General features: G+C 40.9%; 1 protein-coding gene and 1 long non-coding RNA gene across 6 annotated transcripts in view; one reads left to right on the top strand and one right to left on the bottom strand.

The window, feature by feature from the left end:
• The window catches only part of cfap77 (cilia and flagella associated protein 77), a 148,609-nt gene that overhangs the window by 73,940 nt on the left and 47,765 nt on the right, over positions 1-26,904 (top strand). For both annotated transcript variants that reach the window (XM_073052702.1, XM_073052703.1), the window contains exons 3-4: positions 17,619-17,718; positions 19,989-20,208. In XM_073052702.1, the coding sequence (XP_072908803.1) occupies positions 17,619-17,718; positions 19,989-20,208 (320 nt within the window). The remainder of the gene's footprint in view (positions 1-17,618; positions 17,719-19,988; positions 20,209-26,904) is intronic.
• Positions 1-26,904, bottom strand: part of LOC140731220 (uncharacterized) — a 102,470-nt gene that overhangs the window by 45,396 nt on the left and 30,170 nt on the right. The window lies entirely within an intron of this gene.

Here is a 26,904-nt window from a genome sequence, read left to right as displayed (position 1 = left end):
CCATCAGATTGGCGGCTACCCAGATGGAATACAACAAGGTGTGCTGCTCCAACCTGAGTGTGGCCTCATCATGGCAGTAGAGGAGTCTATGGACTGACATGACAGGATGGGAATGGGATGTAGAATTGAAATGGATGGTCCCCAGGAGATCCTGCTTTTCCTGGTGGACAGAGCGTAGGTGCTTTGCAAAACGATCTCCTAATCTATGCTGGGTCTCACTGATTTACAGGAGGCCACATTGGGAGCACTGGAAACAGTAGATGACCCCAACAGAATCCAGGTGAAGTGTCATCTCACCTGGAAAGACTGTTTGGTGCCCTGAATGGTAGTGAGGGAGGAGGTGTAAGGGCAGGTGTAGCACTTGCTCCACTTGCAAGGATAAGTGCCAGGAGGGAGATCAGTGGGGAGGAACGAATGGACAAAGAGTCATGTAGAAGCAATCCCTGTGGAAAACAGGAAGTTGGGCGGGTGGGGAGAAGAAAAGATTTGCTTAGTGGTGGGATCCTGTTGGAGATGGCAGAAGTTACGGGGAATTATGTGCTGGATTTGGAGGCTGCTGGGGTGGTAGGTGAGGACAAGAGAAACAAGATGAGGCCACACTCAGGTTGGAGGAGTCATGTCAGTCCATAGCCTCCTCTACTGCAATGTTGAGGCCACACTCAGGATGGAGGTGCAATACCATCTGGGTAGCCTCCAATTTCATGGCATGAATATCAATTTTTCAAACTTCTGGTAATAGCCCCCCCCCCCCCCCCCCCACCATCACTGTTCCCCATTCCTGTTTCCCTCTCTCACCTGATCACCTTACCTGCCCATCACCTCCCTCTGGTGCTCTTCCCACTTCCCTTCCTTCCATGGCCTTCTGTCCTCTTCTATCAGATTCCCCCTTCTCCAGCCCTGTATCTCTTTCACCAATTAACTTCCTAGCTTTTTACTTCACCCCTTCGTGCTCCCGCAGGTTTCACCTATCACCTTGAGTTTTTTCTTCACCTGCCCCCCAACCTTCTCACTCTGACTCCTTATCTTTTTTTCTCCAGTCCTGATAAAGGGTTTCAGCTCAAAACATCAACTCTACTCTTCTCCCCCCCGCCCCCCCCGCCCATCGATGCTGCCTGGCCTGTTGAGTTCCTCCAGGTGTCTATGTGTGTCTGTCCGGTATCTGCAGATTTTCTTCTGTTTATAATATTGAAGTACTGGGCACTCATTTGACACAATAGACATGATACTGAAGTAAGTTACAATCAATGAGATTTCTGCAAGGAAACATAAATAAATCTTGATGTAGAAAAGGACCATGAAAAAGCTAGTTCAAAAAATGATCTGAAAAATCTGAATGTGTAGTTTATTGATGGCTAATTCTTAATTTGGATTATTTGATCTTATTAATTAAAATAAAATTAGTTTGTAAATATTACACAATTGGGAAGTTACTAAAAATTAAATTATTAAAAAATGAATACAAATAGGTAATTTTTGTATATCCCCATTGCACTATTTGAAGTGACTTATACTGTATTAATTCTGGCAAGTTGACCAGATAGGAAATTGGGCTTTGTTTTTGCTTGATTTCACCAGTCATTGCACTGTTTGCAGAGCTGACATGAGGCTGGTGACAGAGATTGTGCATTGAAACAATCAACAAAATAAAACATGGTACTTCTTGTACACAATGATCTTTAGAACAACAGCAAAGTTGAATTTCTTCTGCATCAACTCTGACATTGTAGCTTGGATCACCTGTAAGACTTTTCTATTTCGATAGCTAGCCATGTAGTCTCTTTGAATGACAAATAAATCACATTTGTTATAGATATACTACCACTGAGAATTGAACTGAAGGAAACCAAACTAATTTCACACACATATGGCTCAAGTTAAATTGCATGGATTCCCTGTCAAAAATTTTTGTTGTTCTGCATTGCATAGCTTCTTCTATTGTTGGTCTAAAATTGTGTCTTATATTTTGACTGTGCACAGCTTGCTTTATAATGTACTGTAACACCAGACTTAACAAATCACATCTGTTTTAATTTTAAAAATGTAAGCAATTTTAATGCACCTTATTTGAAAAACAAAAGATTAGTTATTATGTTCAGCGTGTCCCTTAATACCTTTTCTCCCTGCTACGTGAACCAATATCACGCAGGGAAGATATCCTGATCTGCTCAACTTTGCAACTATCTCATGAAGCATCACCAGAGGATCATTATAAAAGTTCTATGAAGATACTCAGACAATAAGTATTAAACCTACTCAAAGTCAGAGTATTTTTATTCTTAAAGTATGTATGTAGTATACAACTCTGAGACTTGCCTTTCTGCAGACAGCCACGATAAAAGAAACACCATGGAACCCATTCAAAGAAAACATCAAATACTCAACATGCAATAAAAAAGAACAACAAATCCATGCAAAAGGCAAAAACAAGTGAATAACACACAGAATATTAAACGTCAAATCGCAGAGTGCTTGATACAGTCTAGGGATGTTCAGTTCAGTTCAATTTAGCATTGTGTTGTTGTTGACTGCAGGCCACGGAGCCAGTCTGCCCCGATCAAAATTGCGCAAAATAGCAATAAAAAGAGTAACCACAAACTAGAAATATGAACTGCAGAGTTCTCTTTAAAAAATCCACAAACCACACTGATCAAACTTTGCCCGAGACCCAAGACTCCTGCAATTCTCTCCAGCAGCAGTAAGTGAGAGGAGAGGGAAACCAGTCAAATGCAGGCAGACAGTGTTGAACACCTGCTCATTTTCCTCATTGATTTCAATCTTTCTCAATGTTTTAATCAGTGAGTTGGTTGAAAATTGAAGCTGATCATGGGTTCGAGTTCCACCATTAGGCCACACACCCCATTTTCAACCTTGCTCTCAACATGCCGAATTCCCTTGCAAAAGCGACAGATCGTTCAGTCAGCCCAAAAATATATTAGCAAAATATAAATTACAGTCTCCAAGCTCACACAGATTAGTAGAAGTATATTTAAAACAAGAAGGAGAAGTAATAGTTTTGTGAACTGTCTGCAGGATGTCACCATTTGCCGTGTTGGTCACTGGTGTTGCTGGCACCATATTCTCAGTGGTCAATCTAATCCTTCCTTCCTATTGTTACGTACCCCGTAACTGGGTCACTTACCAGCAAAGATAGAGAGGTCCGTTGAAGTCTGATGGTACTATTTTTAACGGTATTTATTGATAAAAATACACAAAAATAATATCAATGCAACCATACAGATAATATACGTTGTCAATACTAAATCTAAAAGCGCAGGTATAATAATAATCAATAAGAAATAACTCTATCATTGTCTAGGGGATAATGTATTGTCCGATGGAAATATAAAAGTCACTCAAGTTCATTCAAGCTGCAGGCTGCAGCCTTTGGTCGGAGTCAAGAGAGAGAGTTTAAAACTTGCCCATTCCTTTTATGATGTCAATCCTTCGAGAGTCATTGGGGCTGATTTCTCCTTTGTTTTAGCTAAAGCCATTCTTCCGTGGTAAGGCCCACCAATTCCGAGGCAAATGGAAAAGGGCGCACGTGGGCTTTCCACCGGCTTTCACTATTACGCTGTTACAGGATTTCTAGCGTTTCTTCTGGTGTGTCTGAAAAGGGGTTTTTCCCCAGACCTTCTTTTATCCTTACTCACGGGGTCTCAGATGTCAATCAGGTTGGGGAGGATGCCATCCCCCCCAACCAGCCCACGTTGCTCATTCCTTGAGGGCATCGATGAATAGCACAGCGCTCAATACACAATTCCGTCTCCAAGAGACAATGGCCGGTTCCCGTGGCTTTGTATCGCTGAGGGGCCAGGACATTCCAAACTCCCTGTGGATTCTGCGTCTCTCTCTCATTTCCTGGGTCTCCTGACCTGAATTAATAGCGATCTTGCGATTCTCAAAAAGGAGGGGGCTACTTTCTACCCTTTGGCCCCTCAGAGTTGGGGCACAGGCGTAACACCCCCTTTCTTCAACACGTTTTTTTACCATCGGAAAAAAACGAAGTAATACAGAGTCTTACAGGATTCTAGAATCTAACACAATACAAAAGGTTTTTTTTCTCTACAGAGTAATACAGTTATACATTCAATTCAGCATCTAGATAGTTACCGATTACATTGTCACTTCCTTTAATATCTTAACATCTTGTACCTTACTAAAGTCTTGTAGCATCAGACTCCAATTTAATAACCACCTATTTTTAGTTCTTATTTTTCTTTAGCAAACAAAAACTAAAGAGTTGTGATCTTAGCTTACGGGTATACTACAAAAGTTCATGCAAATACTAATCTTTATGTTACTTTCAAATTTAACAGGCAGGCTTCCATGGGGGTTGTCTTTATTATTCACATGCTTTGTCGAAATACCTTAAAACCGGCTTCTGCTATTTAAAAATGGCGTCCCCATTAACCCTTACCTCTTTTCCAGTTAATTCCCACGTGGGGAGCTTGTGCACCCTGGCGAAATAGGCTTTCGTCCGCTCCTTTCATAGGAGTTATTTTATCAACAATGTGTTCCAAACTTAGACCATTTCCCGAATGTCCACACAATTCTTTAATTTTACGCAAGTTGCTAGTTTTCAAGGAGACCTTGCCCACGCCCAGGATTACGGCTGCACAGGTGGAAGGTCAACTGAGGAAGATCTGTACTAGCAAGGCGGCTGGACCGGATGGAGTTTCCCCACGATTACTGAGGGCCTGTGCGACTGAGCTGGGAGAACCACTACAGCGCATCTTCAACATGAGCCTGGAGCAGAAAAGAGTACCCAGACAGTGGAAAACATCCTGTATTGTCCCGGTACCGAAGAAACCACAACCAAAGGAGTTGAATGACTTCAGACCTGGTGCCTTGACGTTGCACGCTATGAAGACCATGGAGCGGCTGATAATACAGAATCTGAGGCCACAAACCAGGCACGCCCAGGATCCTCTTCAGTTTGCGTATAAGGAGAAGGTGGGAGTGGAGGATGCTATCATGTATTTGCTGCACAAATCACTCTCTCACCTAGATGGGGTCAGTTGTGCTGTGAGGATTACATTCCTTGACTTCTCTAGTGCCTTTAACACCATCCAGCCCAAGATCTTAAGGCACAAACTAACGGAGATGGGAGTAGACTCTCACATGGTGGATTGGATAGTGGACTACTTGACAGATAGACCTCAGTATGTGCGGTTGGGAGACTGTAGGTCTGACACGGTGGTCAGCAGCACAGGGGCGCCGCAGGGAACCGTACTCTCTCCGGTCCTGTTCACCCTGTACACATCAGACTTCCAATATAACTCGGAGTCCTGCCATGTGCAGAAGTTCGCTGATGACACGGCCATAGTGGGGTGTGTCAGGAATGGACAGGAGGAGGAGTATAGGAAACTGATACAGGACTTTGTGATATGGTGCAACTCAAACTACCTGCGTCTCAATATCACCAAGACCAAGGAGATGGTGGTGGACTTTAGGAGATCTAGGCCTCATATGGAGCCAGTGATCATTAATGGAGAATGTGTGGAGCAGGTTAAGACCTACAAGTATCTGGGAGTACAGTTAGACGAGAAGCTAGACTGGACTGCCAACACAGATGCCTTGTGCAGGAAGGCACAGAGTCGAATGTACTTCCTAAGAAGGTTGGCGTCATTCAATGTCTGTAGTGAGATGCTGAAGATGTTCTATAGGTCAGTTGTGGAGAGCGCCCTCTTTGTGTTGGGGAGGAAGCATTAAGAAGAGGGACGCCTCACGTCTTAATAAGCTGGTAAGGAAGGCGGGCTCTGTCGTGGGCAAAGTACTGGAGAGTTTAACATCGGTAGCTGAGCGAAGGGCGCTGAGTAGGCTACGGTCAATTATGGATAACTCTGAACATCCTCTACATAGCACCATCCAGAGACAGAGAAGCAGTTTCAGCGACAGGTTACTATCGATGCAATGCTCCTCAGACAGGATGAAGAGGTCAATACTCCCCAATGCCATTAGGCTTTACAATTCTACCGCCAGGACTTAAGAACTTTTTAAAAGTTATTATTAATGCTTTTTGAGATAGTGATTTAGATGTATATCATATTTTTTACTGAGTTAAGTATTGTATGTAATTAGTTTTGCTACAACAAGTGTATGGGACATTGGAAAAAAGTTGAATTTCCCCATGGGGATGAATAAAGTATCTATCTATCTATCTTCTCTTCAGGACCCTTCAGGCTATTAGTTTTCAGTTTAAACTCTTTGTTCAAACAGCATTTCAAATTCTGCCTTTTCACACCACACTCTGGAATAACAATAGCATGTGGGGCCCCTTTACCTTCCAACTCAACCTGTAATTGATTCACAGGCTTTGTGGTACCAAGCCATTGTCTCTGTAGCCTGGTTGCTGCTTCTGATATCAGTCCAGCCTTTAAATTTTCTTCATTCAATTTGGGAACTACACAGTTCCCTTTTCCTTCAATAATAAAATTCATCCCACCACCTTTGATCTCCTCACTAACTTTTACCACACCTTCAAGCACGAACACCTGGGAACTCTCACTTCCCACTATTACCAAGGTTAACCCTTTCTTCACTGAACCAAGTCCATCTGACCCACAAGGATTGCATCCCTTTTCAACTGAATCAAATACCTCAGACTTTTTCTGAGCTCCATTACTAGGTTCAGTACCACGTGCATCCACATCTTGGACACACTCAGATGGGACATTTGCCTCTTCCAGGCTTTCAATACCCATACCCGGTCCAAATTCTAAATTCCCCTGATCCTCCCAGCTACTCCCTGGGCAACTCCCTTCCGGAGTAAACTCAACCCCGCGGGCTGAAACAACCTCATCTGCCAACGCAGCAGACTTCTTCAAGGTAAGGGCACCCTTTTCATTTAGGACTGCCCTCATTTCATTATCGGGAACACTTTTAGAATTTTCCACTTCTTCAAACAGTTCTGCCAAACCAGACAGATCATCCATGTCCAACCCTGGACCTTTTAACAGCTTTATCTGTTTCTCATCTTTATTTCGTGCCTCTAAAACTTTTCTCCTCGCTAAGGGCAGGTCTACCTCCTCTCCCTTACTCTCTTTCACTTTACTACTCTTAGTTTTACCACTCTGTAAACCCTCGTGGTACAGGGTCAGTAAAAACGTCTCGGCCAAATCGATACTGGCCGGATTTAAACTGCTCTCGTTCTCAGCTGCCTTTCTCGACATGCTGCGAGTGATCGCGCATGTGGGATAGATCTTGGAATCTAGGGGCAGGGCCTCCACCGGCTGTCTCGTCAGCTTCATTGCTGACCAAACCTTACCACCGGCTAAATCATTACCCAGAAGGACATCCGCGTCAGTTCTCGGGAATTCTGATCGCACCCCCATTTCAACTGGTCCAGAGACTAGCTCGCAATTCATAATGATCCTATGCAAGGGCACCATTTTTGTCCCTTTTCCTATTCCTTTCACATACCATTCCCATCTTGCGACCAAAATCCAGTACCTTACTGCTAATCAATGACAGTTCAGCCCCCGTGTCTCTCCAGATTCGCACGGGAACTGGTGGGTCTCCCTCTCTCACAGACACGGTTCCGTTTGACATACAAGTCTCAGACCCTTCTCGTACCCTGTCTACCCGGGGCTCTCTTGTCGATTTACTGATTACCACGGCACATCCAATAGGGACTACTGCTTTCCCTTTTCCTGTCTCCTTCCTCGGAGCAAAGCACCTAGATGCAATATGTCCCCCCTTTCCACAATTAAAACAGGTCAAGCCCGGAAATCTCTGGCCATCTTGCCTCTCCTCCCCAACCTTACCACTAGCTCCCGGCGGGACCTCTGCCTCAGCCGGCGGGCTTTCTCGATCGTTCCCACGGTCTCTCTGGGAACTTTTATTCGAGGAAAACTTTGTCGTGTGGGTTAGGGCATATTCATCTGCGAACCTAGCAAATTCGGAGATGGACTTATTCAGCTTCTCATGCAAATACATCCGGATATCCTCCGAAACACCACTTTTAAATTCCTCAATCAGAATTAACTCCCTGAGACGCCAAAAATCCTCTTCCACTATTTCTGCTGTACACCAGCGATCCAAGAGCACACCCTTCTCATAGGCAAACTCGGTATACGTCTGATTCTACCCTTTCTTTAAATTTCTGAACTTTTGTCTATATGCCTCAGGTACCAATTCGTAAGTCCGGAGAATGGCCTCCTTTACTTTGGCATAATTCTCTGCCTCTTCCTCCTCCATGAACAACGCCGCATATGCTCGTTTTAACACACTTTATAACAGCACCACCCACTGCTCTTTGGGCCACTTCTGATTCACTGCCACCTTTTCAAAAAGCAAGACATAACTATCAACATACTTCTCCTCGAACGGAGGTACTAACCTCAACTCCCGACTAACATTAAACCGCTCCTCTCGGTCTGACCCTTGAACTCTTTGCTCTTGCCTTAACTTCTCCATATCCAAGTCATGTTGCCTCTGTTTCTCTTTCTCAGCTGCTTCTAGCTGTTTTACCTGAATTTCATGCTCTCTTTGCTTCTCAGCTCTGTCCTGCTCCCTTTTCACCTCCAACTCCTTTAGCTGGAGCTCATGCTCCCTTTCTTTCTCAGCTGCTTTAACTTAATTTCATGTTCCAACCTTAATTTCTCCAACTCTAACTGAGCCGTCCCACTAGCTGGTACCTTTTCAGGGATATTTTCCAATACCTCAGCTGCAAACACATTCTTCTCAATGTAATACTGAGTTATGGCCCTTCGCACCTCCTGCTTTTTCAGTGACAACCTCACCTCTGCGAGGTTTAGCCCCTTCGCCATATTTATCAAGTCCGATTTGGTGGCTGCCTCTAGCGCCTCCAGAGTCGGGTTTTCTATAAATTCACCCACGTCCATCTTTGCTGGTTTCCTGTCTGGCTATCCACGTAACCAGATCCAAGTTTGGACTTACAAGCCCAATTCACTGGCCTCCCAATTTGGTGTCAAATCCCGAGACGAGAACCCCAATTGTTACGTACCCCGTAACTGGGTCACTTACCAGCAAAGATAGAGAGGTCCATTGAAGTCTGATGGTACTATTTTTAACAGTATTTATTGATAAAAATACACAAAAATAATATCAACGCAACCATACAGATAATATACGTTGTCAATACTAAATCTAAAAGCGCGGGTATAATAATAATCAATAAGAAATAACTCTATCATTGTCTAGGGGATAATGTATTGTCTGATGGAAATATAAAAGTCACTCAAGTTCATTCAAGCTGCAGGCTGCAGCCTTTGGTCGGAGTCAAGAGAGAGAGTTTAAAACTTACCCATTCCTTTTATGATGTCAATCCTTCGAGAGTCGTTGGGGCTGATTTCTCCTTTGTTTTAGCTAAAGCCGTTCTTCTGTGGTAAGGCCCACCAATTCCGAGGCAAATGGAAAAGGACGCATGTGGGCTTTCCACCGGCTTTCGCTATTACGCTGTTACAGGATTTCTAGCGTTTCTTCTGGTGCGTCTGAAAAGGGGTTGTTCCCCAGACCTTCTTTTATCCTTACTCACGGGGTCTCAGATGTCAATCAGGTTGGGGAGGATGCCATCCCCCCAACCAGCCCACGTTGCTCATTCCTTGAGGGCATCGATGAATAGCACAGCGCTCAATACACAATTCCGTCTCCAAGAGACAATGGCTGGTTCCCGTGGCTTTGTATCGCTGAGGGGCCAGGACATTCCAAACCCCCTGTGGATTCTGCGTCTCTCTCTCATTTCCTGGGTCTCCTGACCTGAATTAATAGCGATCTTGCGATTCTCAAAAAGGAGGGGGCTACTTTCTACCCTTCGGCCCCTCAGAGTTGGGGCGCAGGCATAACAGTCTGTGCCCATCCATTTTGTTTACACCTATGTGCCTATCTAAGAGTCTTTTAAATATCTCTATTTTATTAGCTTCTATGACCATTCCCAGTAGTGCATTCCAGGGACACACTACTCTGTTTTTTTCTTTAAAAACTATCTTTGACATCTCCCCTAAACTTTCCTCCACTCACCTTAAACAAATGTCCTGTGGTATTGGCCTTTGCTGCCCTAGGAAAAAAAGTGCTGACTATCCAATCTGTCTCTCGTAATCTTATTCACCTCTATCAATTCGCCTCTCATTCTCCGTCTCTCCAAAAAGAAAACCTCTAGCTTGCTAAATCTTTCCTCATAAGACATGTTCTTTAATCTAACTAGCATTCTGGTAAACCTCTCCACCATCTCTGAAGCTTCCACATCCTTCCTATAATGAGGCAAACTGAACACTATAGTCTAAAAGTGGCCTATCCAGAGTTTTATAGAGCTGCAACATTAACTCATAGCTCATGAACCCTGTCTCCTGACTAATGAGGCCCTGCACACCATGTGCCTTCTTAACCAACCTATCAACATGTGTAGTAAATTTGAGGGATCTATGGACTTGAACCCCAAAATCCCTCTGGTCTTCCACACTGCTAGAAATCCTGCCTTTAATGATGTATTTTGCTTTCAAGTTCAATCTTCCAAAGTATATCATTTCACACATTTACAGATTGAACTCTATCTGGCACTTCTTTGTCCAACTCTGCATCCTGTTTATATCAGCTTGTAACCTTTGACTACCTTCTACACTAACCACAACACCTCCAATCTTCATGTTATCTGCAAACTGATTAATCCACCCCTCCCTCCACCTTCTCATCCAAGTCATTTATAAAAATCTTAAAAAGCAGGGGTTTCAGAACAGGTTCTGTACTTGCCATCATTAGCCACCAACCTCCAGGCTGAATATGCTTCATAAATAAATTGCTGGAGGAACTTTGCAAATCAAGCAACATCTAAGGAGGGGGAATAAACAGTTGATGCTTTGGGCTGAAACCCTTCATCAGAACCGGATAGAAAAGGGTAAGAGGCCGAAATAAGAAGGTGAGGGAGGGGAAGGAATACCAGCTGGCAAGTGATAGGTCAGACAGGTGAGGGGAAGGTGGGTGGATGAAGCTGAGAAGGATCAGTAGAAGAGGTAAAGGGCTTAAGAAGAAATCTGATAGAGGACAGTAGACCATGGAAAAAAAGAGGAGGGGATCCAGAGAGAGGTGGTTGACAGATGAGAAGAGAAAGGGCGGGAGGGTAACCAAATGGACTCAGAAACGAGAGAAGTGATGAAGGGGGAATGATCAGTCACTACCTTCCCTCTCACCTGCTCACCTATTACCTGCCAATTTGTTCCCCTTCCCCACCTTCTTTTGGCTTCTACCCCCTTCCTTTCCAGTCCTTAAGAAGGGTCTCAGTCCAAAATGGTGACAATTTCCCCTCCATAGATGTTGCCTGATGTACTGAATTCCTTCAACATCATGTGTGTGTTGCTTTAGATTTCTAGCATTACAGAATCTCTCATGTTTAGACTATGCTCCATTTACTACCACTCCCTTTCTTCTGTGGGAAATCAATTCTGAATACATTCAGCCAAGTTTCCATTGAGTCTGTGCCTCATGACTTTCTGGATACGCCTACCAAGATGAGCCTTGCAAACGTCCTTATAAAATCCATATACACCATATCTGCCACTCTGCCTTCATCAATTTGTTTTTTAACCTCTTCAAAAAACTCGATCAACCATACTGACTATCCCTAATAAGATTATGCCTCTCCAAATGTTTGGAAACCCTATTCCTAAGAATCCACTCCAATAGTTTCCCCACCATTGATGGTCTATAATTTCCAGAATTATCCCTATGACCTTTCTTGAATTACAGAACATTACTTCTCATCCTCCAGTCCTCTGGTACCATTCATGTGGCCAGGGAAAACATAAAGATCGTTATCAATGCTCTAGCAATCTTTCCTCACGTCCTGTGCTAACTGGATTATATCCTATCTGGTCCCAGGGTTTATCTATCCTAATGTTTTTCAAAAGCACTACCTTTAACCTTAATCTGATCCATCATATTAGCCTGTTCTACAGTGAGCTTCATTTGTCAAAGTCCCTCTTCCTGGTGAGCACTGAAGCAAAGTATTCATTGAAGACCTTCCCCATCAACTCTGCCTCAATTTTCTGTAATCCTACTCTCTAAGGTCTTTTCATGTCCCATTCTAGCTCTACTAAATTCCTTCTAAAGCTCCTTTATAATTCTCAACAGTGCTGTCTGATTTTAGTTTCCTCAACTTATGTTTCTTTCTTTTTCTTGACTAAATGTTCCACCTCTACCCTCAACTGAGGTTCATTTCCCCTACCATATTTACTCTGTCTCAATGAGGCAAACCTATCCATAACTCCATGCTGATGATGCAAGTGGTCCCTGAACAACCTCCATGTTTCAGCTATGCATTTCCAAGAGAACATCTTGCAGTTAATGATGAAGTTTTAAAGTGTAGTTAGTGTTGTACTGCAAGGAAATACATATTTAAACACAAAATTCCATAGTTAGTAATGTGATAACATTAAGGTAACCTGTTTTAGTGGTACCAATTTAGTAGTACCAGAAGTTTGCAGATAATACCACACTAGAGGACCGTAACTCAAATAGAGATGCAGGAAGGAGATAGAGAGCCTAGTGATATGTTGTCATGACAACAACCTTTCTGAGTAAGCTCTTCTCGGGCTTCCAGCCGGGTACAGGTATCAATTATAACCGACATTTCAATGACAAACTCTGCTAGCTTCATCAGGGATAATGCTTGGGCAATCATCATGATTGAAGATGGCAGAGTTTGTTATCGAAATGTCAGTTATAATTGATACCTGTACCCAGCTGGAAGCCTGAGGAGAGTTTATTCGTCATATACCCTGGGAAAACACTAGATTTTTTTTTTAAATAACCTTTCCCTCAATGTTAGCGAAGTAAAAGAGCTGGTCATTGATGTCAAGAAGGGGATGGTGGCCACCTCACCTATTTTTATTGATGCATCATAGAAAGTATCCTACCACATGCATTGTGTCTTGGTATAACAACTGCTCTGACTATGACCACAATAAACTGCAGAGCACATCACGGAAACCAACCTCCCCTCCATGAACTCTGCCTACATTTCTTGCTCCTTCAGTAAAGCAACCAACATAATCAATGATCCCCACCCACCCAGATATTCTGTTTTCTTTTCCTTCCCATCAGTCAAAAAATTCAAAAGCATGAAAGCACATATCACCAGGCTCAAGGGCAGCATCTATAAGACTATTGAATGGTTCCCTAGTCTGATAAGCCGGACTCTTGACCTTACAATCTACCTCATTGTCATCCTGCACCTTGCTGTCTACCTGCACTACACTTTCTGTGTACTGATTCACTTTATTCTGCACTGTTATTGTTTATACTAACTTAATGCGCTGTTGTAATGTATTTATCTATGTGGACAATGTGCAAGACAAATTTTCCACTGTTCCTTGGTATATGTGACAATAATAAACTAATTTACCAATATACCAATTGAGAAATACTGATCATCATCAAAATTGTTCAATGGAATGCTTTACATTCATCTGAAGAGCAGCTAAGACCTTAGTTTTAATGCTCCCTCAGATCAATGGCTTCTCTGACAAAAAGCTGACGTTACTGCACTGAATTATCAACCAAGATTTTACACCCTTGTCTCTGAACTAGGGAGCAAAGCCAGAATCAACTAATACAGGGACATGTGATACTAGTTCATGCCACCCGCTGTGCTTTTTGTCATTTTTTTCTGCTCAAGGCTAGCCTTGAAAAACTGAAAACATTGAAAAGGAAATCACAAGGCCACAAAGCAATTTTCCATCCCACGAGACTATTTCCTTCAAGCGGTTACATCCATTTTCCCAGTTGCCCCCTAAGGGATGTTTGGTGTATTGCAATGTTACCCTTTGCCCTGTTCCACTCACAGGACGCTAGTGCAAGACCCAACACAGAACCCCAGCAAAAAAGATATTGGCCTGCTGAAGACCAGAAACTATTGCTTGTAATGCTGATAGTTTACCTAATTTTGATCGATTTGCTATCAGTTTTTTTTTCTTCATCACAAGTTTCCCACTCAGAGGTCTTCAATTAAAATTATGTTTGTGGTCTGTAGCATGTACAGCTTAGATTACAGGTGATTAGATTGGTTTTTAAACATGAATTTGTGGAAGTATGGGTAGGGAAGCTAAGTAAGTGTAGATTACATTTGTATGACTATTGAATTAATCAGGCTAAGCAAAAACAATCAGAGACATAAATATTATTTCATGAGGTTGGGTTTAGGCAAAGTTTAAAAAAAATGACAGAATGGTTAGCATCTCTTTAATTTTCTAAAACTATTTCCCATTGAATCACCGAGTGAAAAGAATGTTGCTTTGCACAAAAAGTGGGAAATTCTAATCCTTCACTATTTTGGAATGTATTGCCAGAAATGGCACGTTGACACTCGAGAGTTAAGTGGAGATTTGCTGCATTGTTGTTATGTATTTTGTCAGGTTTCTTCTCCAAAGAGCACTCTTGGCCAGATTTTCACAGGAAAGATAATGAGACTTGTTTTGTTCAGATGTGAAAAGAACAACCACCATTTTTAGGCATTCCTCGGCTCTTCAGAGCACCCAGATCAGATGATATGCAAATGATCACTAGCAGTATTGGCTGAAAGAACATCCAATCGGCTCTTTATCTTCTGGCGACTTTATTCCCAGAATGACTTCACCATGGAGACAGGTTAAAGAAATATAGATGCAGTCGGGAGGTCAGTTAATCCCTCAAATACTGAAAAGCCAAAATGTTCACAGGGGGAATTCATTTTAAAACTAAATAAAAAGGATGATCTTTGTTTCCTTGATTCAGCAGTTCTGTAAAATAGCAGGAACTTGTTTCACCATCCATAAGCTACATGCAATAATCTGAGCTCTCATTGATTCAGGTGAATCAATTCCTTAGTATTATAAGTAAACATGAATACAAATGAATACTAAGTTTGATTCTGAAATTCACTGGTATTTCTCTAAATATCATGAATTACCTTTTGACATCAGTTCTATGATGTTACAAAAGAAAACTGTACATTGTTAGGTAAAATAATAGGCAAGTTATCAGCCACACAAATTATCTGGAAACTGAATATTTTAAGGAAATTTTGGAAGTAAAAATACAATGTTATAAATTTTGGGAAAATTTGATTTTGCAAAAATATGTCTCAGTATTTGAAGAGATGTTGTGATTCTCTTTCTACAACTGCTGATGATTAATAATAATTCAGTGCATTGGTCATATAAATATTTTGATTTATTAGCATTTTCTTACTTTTATTAAAATTAAATAGGTATTGATCAAAGATTAACTCCATCTAAAAATTAATCATGAAATTCAATAGTCTCAGAAAACAGCTTCATAGAATAAGGACTGAAACTCGCATACACTGATTTCCTTGTGCAATTGCTTGACAATAGCATAGGGGTGCACTAAAGATCCATTATTATGCCAATTCACTCACAGGCCACATTCTGGACTCCAATAGGCTTTCAAAAGTACTTATATATTCACGAAGACTATAAAACTATAATAATGTACATTTATGCTTTGAGATACCAGGTTCTACAAAATTTAATGGTCTTATCCTAAAATGGTGTGCTTTTTTGCAGTTACTAATAGCAGGAATGCATATTTGATGAAGTGCTGGCCAATAATACCTTATGAGTTTCAGTTTTCATGTATGTTAGTAAGGAAACTTTACCAAGGTCTATAAAATGTGTTGAGTGTAGTCCATTGAAATTTCACATATTCACCAGCACTTTATGAAAACCATAATAAAAATATCTATTTGTTCTCAAAATTGCTTTATCCACCTGTAGATTATGTTTTCATTGCACATTCATCGCTAAAAGTATAATAAGTCCATCTCTGAATATGTATTACAAATATAACCCTATATGTCATTCAAATAATTAATTAATAAGGCCAATTTCATAGAATGCAAGAAGTACAATTTTCAAACTTAGGATAGTAAAATTCACCACTAACATCTACTACGAACCCACTGACGGCCACAACTACTACTGTACTATACATCTCCTCCAACCCTGTCACTTGCAAGGATGCCATTTCTTTTTCTCAATTCCTCCACCTCCATCGGTTCTCAGTAGGAACCTTCCACTCTAGCACTTCTGAGATCTTTTCCTTTGCCAGAAAACAGAGCATTCATGCCCCCCACTACATAATTTCTTTTTCCCACGTTTCTGCCCTTACCCCATCTGTCCTCAAGAAGAACAGGAATAGAACTCTTCTCATTCACACCTACCAACAAATCATCTGCTCATTTAGCATATCATTCTTCACAACTATCTAGCTATATTGTCCCCTCCCCTCTTTTCCACTTTCTGCAGGGATCACTCTCTCCAGACTCCCTAGTCCACTCATCCTTCCCACATACCATTTTTCCTCCACAACACTTTCCACTGTAGCTGTAAAAGGTATAACACCTGTCCTTGCATGTCTTCCCTCACCACTATCCAGGGCCCTAAACAGGTGAGACAGTCTTTCACATGCATATCCCCCAACATCATTGATTGCATCCTTTGCTCCCATTGTGGCCTCCTCTACATTAGTAAGATTGGACACAGATTGGGTGACCACTTTGCCGAGCACCTTCATTCCATCCATCATGGCCATCTGGATCTCATGCTTGCCAGACATTTTAATTCTTCCTCCTGACAACATGCTGGTCCTCAGCCTTCTCAATTGCCAATTTGAAGCTAAATGCAAATTGGGGAAATGGTACCTCTCATTTCAGCTGGACAGTTTGCAACCTGGTGTTATGAACATTGAGTTCTCCAACTTTCAGTAACTATTTCTTTTCTGTCCCTTTTATCTCCCCTCCTAATCTACCTAGCTTCTATTACCTTGCCTTTTTCTCCTCCTCTACACTTCCCATTTACTTATCCACCCTTGTACTGCTCCACAGCTCTCCTCTCTTTGCACACCTTTCTCCCTTTATTCAGTTTTCCACTTTCCTCTCCTATTAGATTGCATCCATCTTCTCCCAGCTTCCAGTGGCACTCTTCTCTCCCCTATTTGCCTGTCAACCCCAACCCTTCATTTGGATCCACCAATCACCTTCCAGCTTTCACTGCACCCCTTCCCTCTACCTTTTTGTACTGGCTATCCTCCTCTATCTTTCTAATAGATGAATGGTCTCAACCCAAAACATTGGCTCTCCATTTTCCTCCATAGATGCTGCCTGATTTGCTGAGCTCCTCCAGTGTTTTGTATGTGCCTTAACCAGATGATTATTTCAGATATGCATATGGCATGGTTGTGGAGAAGACAGTGCTATATTGACCAGACAGCACAAATCACACAATAAGCTAGAAGCTTTTCTGTTGCCCTGACAAAAGTCACCACATAACTCAGTGTCACAAGTTACTACAGTCACTCAGCTTCAGTAGGACTGGTGTGGGGTTTAGGGTGATTAATAAATAAAATAAATTTAATTACATTCACAAAGTTAAATCAATTTGTTTTATAGTTTGGGGAACTATAAGCATTGTGGTTCCAGATAAGAGTTATTAAATCAGGATTTTAGAAAGGGAAAAAATAGCTACTTATTCTTGATTACAGTTCTGTGTATTCTAGAAGGCTGCATCCTTTATTTCAATCTTTTATATTTGGATATTAGAATGATAAAATGCAGACTACAAGGACTGTTTCATTAACTAGCTAATGCTATTTATTGTCTCTTTTAGTCAGAACTTGGCAAGCCGAAAAGGAATGGCACTACACTACCAGGACCAAATTATGTGTATGGGACATACAACAGAGTCTTTGATGGTGGAGTTCCTGCAGGTAATGAGGCACAGTTTTGAATGTTATGCTGTAGAAGTCTTAGGGCTAACTTTAATACTGTCATAGAATTGAAAGAACCATTCAGAGTATTGGGTCAATGTTACCAAAGAATGGATTTCAAGATGAATCCCATTTCCCAGCTTTTGGCCTATAGCTCTCTGTGTAATACTTTTCAAATGCTTGCCTGGATGCTTCTTAAATTTGGTGATAACTTTTTTCCCCTCTCTGTCTCACTTTCAGGCAGTGAGTTTCAAATCACAACTGCCCATTTAGTGAAAAAATATTTTTCTCAATGCCTCTTATCCTGGTTATTGACCTCTCTGGTAGGGGAAATAGATCCATACAAATTATGATGTCAAAGCCTCTCATCATTTTATATAGTTTAATTCAATCTCTCCAGTACTGTTTGTTATTAAGAAAATGACCTAACCAGCTTTATCTTCTGACAAGTGTAATGTGTACTCAGTTTTTCTTTCCAAAAATGTCCAATCTACTATGTATTCCTAGCATTTTCTGTTTTTATTTCAGATTTCCAGTACCTGCAATTTTTTTAAATCATTTATTATAGATTCCTTGTTTGTCTTCCTTAAATGCTTTACCTCACACTTCTATTGTTTTTCAAATGCCACTTTTCATATTTGCTTCACCAGTCCATTAATATTCTCCTGTAACATCGGACTTGTCTACTCACTATTAACCACTCTGCTAATGTTCATATACTCAGCAAATCTCTCTTTTTTTTGGCACCCCTACATTTGTCTATAGAATTTGTACATGCCACAAAAGACAACAAACCTAATACAGTATGCCATTGCATTCCCCTGCACTTGTAAGTAAAATTTCTCTTTAGCATTATCCTTCACTTTCTGCTATCGAGGCAATTTTTAAATCTAGCTTGCTGCTTTCCTTAGCATTCCACGAGACTTTAGTTTCTGAATCGACATATCATGTGAGACTGCCAATACCTTGCTAGGGTCCAAGTAACCTACATTAAATAAGCTACACTCATGGATATTATTTGCTGTCTGCTCAAAACGCATACTGACTAACATTTATTAAACTTTCTCTCTTCAAGTACTAACTAATACTCCTCCCCCTTTTTACCTCTCTAACAATTTGCCCACCACCATGGTCAGATTGTGACATAACTTAGTCCAGCCATTTTTAAACAAATTATCACAACAGCCAGACCTCCAATATCTTGTCTGTCACCAAAGGGCATTGGAAGATTGTAGTTATAGCTTATTCTGTCCTTGCTCTCTCTTCTTTTAAGACCCAAGCTTGCATCTTGGCAATCTTCATTCATAGGCTGGGGTTGACTTTGCCCTGAATGATTATTACTCAACACAGGAATCCTTTTTTTTTGCTCCCTGGATTGACTACTAAATCTGCATCATACCCAAGACCTTTAGCACATTTCAGTCTCTCATATGGCAGAATTTTGGGATGAACCACTGAACCAGGATCAGCAGTTGGGAAGATATGCTGCATTGGGAATCATCATTACAGATCAGAAAACAGTATTTTGGAGAGCAAGGGATATTATGGGGGTTGGGGAGGTCAAGAACCAACATTAAGTAGCTAAATCAAGAATTAGCTTTAGGAAATCAGTTTTATGAGAGCGATCAAGGTGTGACTTTAAGAAGGGCATTGGGGATCAGGATTGTAGAGAGAAATTGCAGAGAGCTTAATGGCATGGATTGGGTATTGGCATTATAGAGAGAAATAGGGCCTTGATTACTGAGAGGGTTCCAGGACTCAGCATTTTCAGTGCAGGGGATTGTGGCTCCAAGGCAGCAATCAAGGAATCAGGGAGCAAACTGGGGATCAAAATGTGGTTATGCAGGAATGGTGCAGGGAGCCGAAGGATAAATGTAAATAATCTGTGCTGTGATAAAAAGACTTTCTCCTGTGGTTCCCAATTATGGGTGGACTTACGGCACATTACTAAATTTCTCTTGCAGTTCATTACACACATCATTCAGTGTACCTTTGGCATGGAAATCAGATCAGGAGTGCAAGGGTGACTCATATTAACAAGCACATCGTTGAATTTTTGGAGTGACATGATAACAAACATTTTAAATTGGTTTCACATTTCATTTGGTTGCACAATACTGAAGAATGAAAGAAACTATAAATGGAGGGAAAAAATTGTGAACGAAATTGGGCATGGTATCAGTTCATTTAATAATAGGTCAGGAAAGAAAATTTGCGCTTCTGTACATGTAACGTTTTAAGATAAGTTTTCAATTTTTTTTTAAACTCAGCTATTGGTCAATGGCGAAGTACCCAACCCAAAGCACAGGCAAAGCTGCAAAAACTGAAGCGTAACTTTGCTACACTAAACAAAGCAGCAATTAAAGCTGGACTGGTAACTCCACGAGAGATCTACCAATTTAGGGCAACACATGACATTGGAATTATAACACATAAAGAAGAAAAGAAAGAGCCTGTGCTTCCTGATATAACTCATGGAATGTCCACCCGGTAAGACATTAAAAATGTATCCTTATTTTAATCATTACTGCCTATAACCATAAGACATGGGAATGGAATTAGGCCATTCAGCCTGTCGAATCTACTCCACCATTCCGTCATAGGTGATGTATTATCTCTTTCAACCCTATTTTCCTGCCTTTCCCCCATTATCTTTTACACCCTGACTAACCAGGAACCTAGCCGCTGGTGGTGTAGTGTCAGCCATATCGGTCTTTGAGGCGCGTAGTCCTGGGTTCAAATCCAACCATCTCCTTGCACACTTTCCATCCCTATTGGGTTGAGTGTCGATCTAGCAACTCAATCTCATAAAAAAGACAAAATACTAAAGAAACAGCAAGGTTGCCACCTGATGCATCACAAGGCACAGGAAGGAGCAACAGCCAAGAACCTATCAACCTCCATTTCAAATATGGCCAATGCCTTGACCTCCACAGCTGTCCATGGCAAAGAATTACACAAATTCACCATCCTCTGGTGAAAGATATTCCTTCTCATCTCTGTTCTGAATGGATATCCCTCTATGTTGAGGCTATGTACTCTGGTCCTAGACTCACCCACTATTGGAAACATCCTCTCCACATCTACTCTGTCTAGGCCTTTCTGCATTCAATAGGTTTCAATGAGATCCCCCCTCATTCTTCTAAATTCTGGTGAGTACGGCCAGCCATCAAATGCTCCTCACACATTAACCCTTTCATTCCTGGATTCATTCTTGTGAACATCTTTTGAACCCTCTTCAATGCCAGCACATTTTTTCTTAGATAAGGGGCCCAAAACTGCTTATAGTACTACAAGTACAGTCTAACCAATGCCTCATAAAGCCTCAGCATCATTTCCTTGCTCTTATATTTTAGTGTTCTTGAAATGACTGCTAGCATTTCATTAGCCTTTCTTACCATTGACTCAACTTGCAAGTTAACCTTTAGGGAATTCTGTACAAGGACTCTGAAGTCCTTGTGTATCTCTGATTTTTGAGTTTTCTCCCCATTTAGAATAGTCTACGCCCTTATTCCTCCTACCAAAGTACGTGATCATACACTTCCCTACACTATATTCCATCTGCCACTTCTTTACCTATTCTCCAAATCTGTCCAAGTCCTTCTGTATGATCCCTGCTACCTCAACACTACCTGTCCCTCCCTCCACCTGTCTTTGTATCATCTGCAAACTTGGCCACAAAGTCATCAATACTGTCATCCAAATCATTGACATACAACATGAAAAGAAGCAGTCCCTATACTGACTCCTGCAGAACACCACTGCTCTCTATCAGTTAATGAAACTAGCCAATTTGTTTTTAAATCCATGCTAGTATCTTTCCTGTAATACCATGGTCTCTTATCTTGTTAAGCAGCCTCATGTACAGCACCTTGTCAAAGGTTTACTTTATGAGTCTCCTTTATTCTTCCCTGAAGATAATGAGGATGTTAATGATGTGTTCTCATTAATGTGGCACATCACACATCTCAAAAAACAAACGGTGAAAAGCTGGTGAAAATAGGCTTGCCCTGAGTGGAGCAATTATTTACAAATTTCTGGTTGCAAAATTATTTATTGAGATGGAGCAATGTAGCTCAGGACAAGAGGTAGGCAGAGGACAAGACCACAGCTAGAAGCTGTACTTTAGCTACCCTTGCTTCAATGAAAAAGTCTGTGGCAGATTTTCCTTCATTCTATTAAGGACTGTGACCTGGATGCACTAGCATAGACATTCAATCACGTGTTGCAGTTTATTTTTATATTAACCAATTTGCATTATCTGGAATGAACTGTGATTTCAGGCTCATTTTACTTCACTCATAACTGGGCAATTGGGAGCACACGTTTGCATTTGTACATATGAAAGTTTGTGTGTGAGGGCGGGAAAGGGGCTTGTTTTATCATTATTCTTTTGTTTGTTTTGTGGCTGCTGCTCATGTTGTTCTACTGAACATGGTGGGCATGCTATGCTGGTGCCAGAATATGTGGCAACACATGGGAGCTGTCCACAGCACATCCTTGGATGACTCTCCCTCCTGCCTCTTTTCCGGCCATGGCGATAAACCTTTGTCCACCTAAAGGTACCGTACCTGTTTGCTTGAAAGTTAAGTCAGCCAAGTCCATCATAAGATCATGAAATCTGTAGATCATTAAATTGATTTAAAAGTACATTGCTTAAGGGGAAATTACATGCTGTAGATTTCAGTGAAAGTAATTCTTTTCCTCATTTTTCACATACCATAGCTACGATTGTGATCTAACACAAAATAAAAAGTTATTTGTGTTCTTTTATTCTGAGATTTCAAATTGGACCTTGGAATAATTTACTCTGCCTCTTTTGTAACTTCATTTTTTGTCAATTTTTCAAGGTGTATAATCCCATTGATCCTATTCTTTTCAAAGATCTGCTAGTTTGTCAATTATTCATACCTCACTTAATTTTTGTAACCATGTGTTTCTAACTTTAGCCATAGATATGAAAGTGCTTGTGCCAAATGGGTAGTTAAAATTATAAGAGGCAGGTCAAGGTCAGGCGACTAATCTGCTGCCAGACGATGGATAAATTGCTGAAGCAGTTAAGGAGACAATGACTATTATTTTTAAACAGGATTCCTACTTACAACCCATATTGCCTAAAAGGTAAAATGACATTAAAATGTTCTGATTATGGAGCAAAGTGCTTTTACCACATTACCAAGTTGATCTGCTAATCTACAGTTCCATGATCACCCAACTCCACAAACACCAACCCTCCACTGGTGACCAGCCCTTCTCAATCTCTGCAAACCCCCACCACCAGCACTGACTGCCCTCAAGATTGCCGCCTCAGTGTCACTCTGATCTCAACACTAAAATTATTTCCCCATCACTGCTCCTGAAGTCCAGCACTCCTTTGATCAACCTCTGCAGCTCCCCTTCCTGACCCATCCCTCCATGGCCCTTAATCCATTCGAGTTTCCCTTCTCATTTCTTTCTGACACCTTAGTGAAAATCTTTGAACTTCCCATCATTCCTCCAAGCAACATCTACTTTAAAAAAAAACATAAATCTTACCTCTCAATCAGAGTTCGTACAAATAAGTACACAAGCCATTGGGCTAAAACTTAAAATGCAGAATATTAAATATTGACACACCCAGGACTTTTATTTTCCATGCTGGCAAACATTTGCATACAAACTAGTGCTGAATGTTACCAACAACCGATCATCATTTTCACAAATCTGACTGAAAACTTGCAAGCAAACACAAAATGCTGGAGGAACTCAGCAGGCCAGGCAGCATCTATGGAAAAAAGTGCAGTCAATGTTTTGGGCAGAAACCCTTTGGCAGGACCTGGGGTTCGTTTCAATGAAGAATTAGGTTCAAAATCCAGATGAATGTCTTACCAAAATTTAATATTTAGGTATATGAATATTAAATTTATTGCATAAATGATGAACTTTGACATTATGGAGATGCAAGCATTAAAGGGAAATATTGTATTTACCTGGAGGGTGTTAGAAAATGTTAACAAGTTAGATATGTCTATCCATGACCTCCTCTACTGTCAAGATGAAGCCAGTCTCAGGTTGGAGGAACAACACCTTATATTCCGTCTGGGTAGCCTCCAACCTGATGACATGCACATTGATTTCTCTAACTTCTGATAATGCCCCTCCTCCCCTTCTTACCCCTTCCCTTATTTATTTATCTCACCCGCCCCCCCTTTTTTCTTTTCTCTCACTTTTTCTCTTTTCCTCTCAGAATCACTCCTTGCCTGCTCTCCATCTCCCTCTGGTGTTCCCCTCCCCCTTTCTTTCTCCCTAGACCTCCCCCCATGACCCTCTCCCTTTTCCAGCTGTGTATTCCTTTTGCCAATCACCTTTCCAGCTCTTGGCTTCATCCTTCTCCTTCCTGCCTTCTCCTAGCATTTCGGATCTCCCTCTCCCCCTCCCACTTTCAAATCTCTTACTATCTCTTCTTTCAGTTAGTCCTGACAAAGGGTCTCAGCCCGAAACATCGACAGTGCTTCTTCCTATAGATGCTGCCTGGCCTGCTGCGTTCCACCAGCATTTTGTTTGTGTTGCTAGCATATTTTCAAATATTTTAAAGCTAAATAATGAGAGGAAAAATGTTGCATTGACTATTTTAAAATATTATGGGCAGAAATGTGTCAGCATGTCCAAAATGAGGGTGTTTTGCTTTTAAAAATCAGATTAAACTAAACTCGATAATTTTGCACAAATTTTGATATTCTTTACCACCCAGCAGAAAATTATTTTTCAGCAGAACTTCTGTTCTCACTAGCACTTTTTTTCTGGTTTAAATCAGTCCTGAACAGTGTCAGCAAAATGCATGTGCAGTGAGATTTTCCACCTCACTGGTCTGAAAAATGACAGTTCTTATTTACTTACAGAATAACTACGTTTTATTAACCGTGTTTCTCCTAAAGCATGCTGTCCAAAGGGTCAAACTGCATTCTTTGCTCTCACTCACATCATTGTGACCTCAAACATAACTTCACTTGTGTGCCTTGATTGCTTTGCTCAACAAGGTCAAGATCAATCTCCTAGCCTCAGGATTGTTCCAGACAGCTGCTGCTGATTTCTGCCTTATCTCAGATTTCCATGTTCACTGCTGCATTATGAATGTCAACTGAACTCCACATTCAGGAAAAAAAATACTTTATCTACTTTTCCCTCAACCCAAGAAAGCAGGCAAACTCATATTCTTGCAATGTGGGCTTCCCCAAAATGCAGGAACACTGCTGCCATGTCTTTACAAAAATGTCTCTGGCAACTTTCTGCCAGGGGTGAAAGACTTTTGATCTGGATGATTTCCCTAGCCCCTTTGTACTCATTGTTCTTCGCTAGTGTATCTGTACCCTCTAACTTTGGGAAACACTCTTCCAATTCCGAGTTCAGCAGTGGAAAGTGCATATTTTATTGTAGTATATCCCTTTGTGTTGGTGGCAAAGATGCCATCAATTGGGCCACGTGCTGACAATTGTAATACATCAATAAAAATGCCACACTGAATTTATTACTGTACATCAGATTCAACAGAGTTTTACCCCAACAAACATGGCAATGCTGTTCTGCAAATCCCATGAATGAAACTCTAGCTATTTGTTAGACTTTCAGTAATAACAATGAAGAAAACCACAATGCTGGTTCAACACCTCAGAAATGGCAAGGCCAAATTGCTAAAACCCTACTTTACTGGCAATTTAGTGACACTTATGGCATGTCAATTTTGAAAGGAAGCATTTCATAACACACATTTGCAAAGATCACAAATTGGTACAGCTATAGTGTCAAAGAGTTATCTTGCATAGAACCAGGCCCTTTGGTCCAACTCCTCCATGTCAACGAAGTTGCTTAGCTGAGTTAGTCCCTTTTGCCAGCATTTGGCCAGTATCCCTCTTCTAAACCTTTCCTTTCCATGTGCCTGTCCAAATATATTTTAAACATTATAATTTTTACCTTTCACCTCCACCCTTTCTTAATGTGATACGAGTCAGACTGGGTGCAACTCAAATTCTAGTGCTTGTTCGGCCAAAATTGTACCTAAATCGTTCAGTCAAGTTGGCACATGTCATTTTTGGTTGAATATTTCCCCAAATGTCATCTATATTTTTTGACTTTTTAATGACTTCTTGATTCTATTAGTAACTGCTATCTATCAAAATAGACAATTACTACAGTGGTCTTAGTTTGATAGCAATCCCTCCACATTGTTTGTAAGTATGAAGGAGTGTGGATTTTACTCAGAAACAGATTAATCAAGCAATGTTTGGAAACAATACCTGAACCAAGATTGTGTAAACTGAAAGGCTTTCCTCTATGGAATGAAGAAAATATAAATATTCTACATAAATTTTTTGTTGTAGTTGAGGATTATAACTGGAATATATAACCACTGTGATGTCAGAATTTCAGGAAATAATCTGATTGAATTAAATTATAATTTAGATTCTGGACAGAAGAAAAAATGCATGGGGCCTGCTGGTACTGAATACCAGAGCTACATTGTATTATCTTGCCTACTAAAGTTTGGCTCCTGCAACTCCCCACAAAGTAACCTGGAGATAACAGCAATGCTGAAGGGGATGCATCAAATATAAACCAGGTGTTCACCACAGGGAGGCATTCCGATCTGCTCTGAAACCTCTCAGTTGGCATTTACAGAGCGCAATTAGCAAAGGACTGGAATTTGTGCCTACTAGCCCCTGCCAGGGATACAGTGTTTAGGGGAACAAGAAGACAAATAACATGAAAACTCTACAATGTTGTACCTGTTGCTTAGGATAATATTGAATAAAATCCAAAGATGGATTTACCTTCTCAAAGCAATAATGATCCAAGCTTGGCACAATAGATTTTCTTAAAAGCTGATTGCTATTGTACAGGTAAGTCATAGTTACATTTGCTATTTTTTAAGCAAATTATCACTGTCTTGAATTGCTGAAAATGTACATGTTTAATGTAGTAATAGATCAGGAATATTAGTGTGTAATTTTGTTAGCATTTATGTACATAGAAAGTTGTTGAACGTGTTTTGTTCAGAATAGAGAAACTCTTTGCTTTTATCGTGCTGAATGCCTGGTGAGAAGAAAGTAGATGGAAGTCATCATTGTGAATGAATGTTTAAGATAGCATGTAACGTGGCACATAATGCAAGCCAAAAGATAATTAGTTCTGACATCAAGCTCCATCTTCTTC

Source organism: Hemitrygon akajei, chromosome 7 (genome assembly GCF_048418815.1).
Source record: "Hemitrygon akajei chromosome 7, sHemAka1.3, whole genome shotgun sequence".
Taxonomy (NCBI): Eukaryota; Metazoa; Chordata; class Chondrichthyes; order Myliobatiformes; family Dasyatidae; genus Hemitrygon; species Hemitrygon akajei.
Note: the sequence above shows the minus strand (reverse complement) of the source record. Positions and strands in the feature narration are given on the sequence as shown.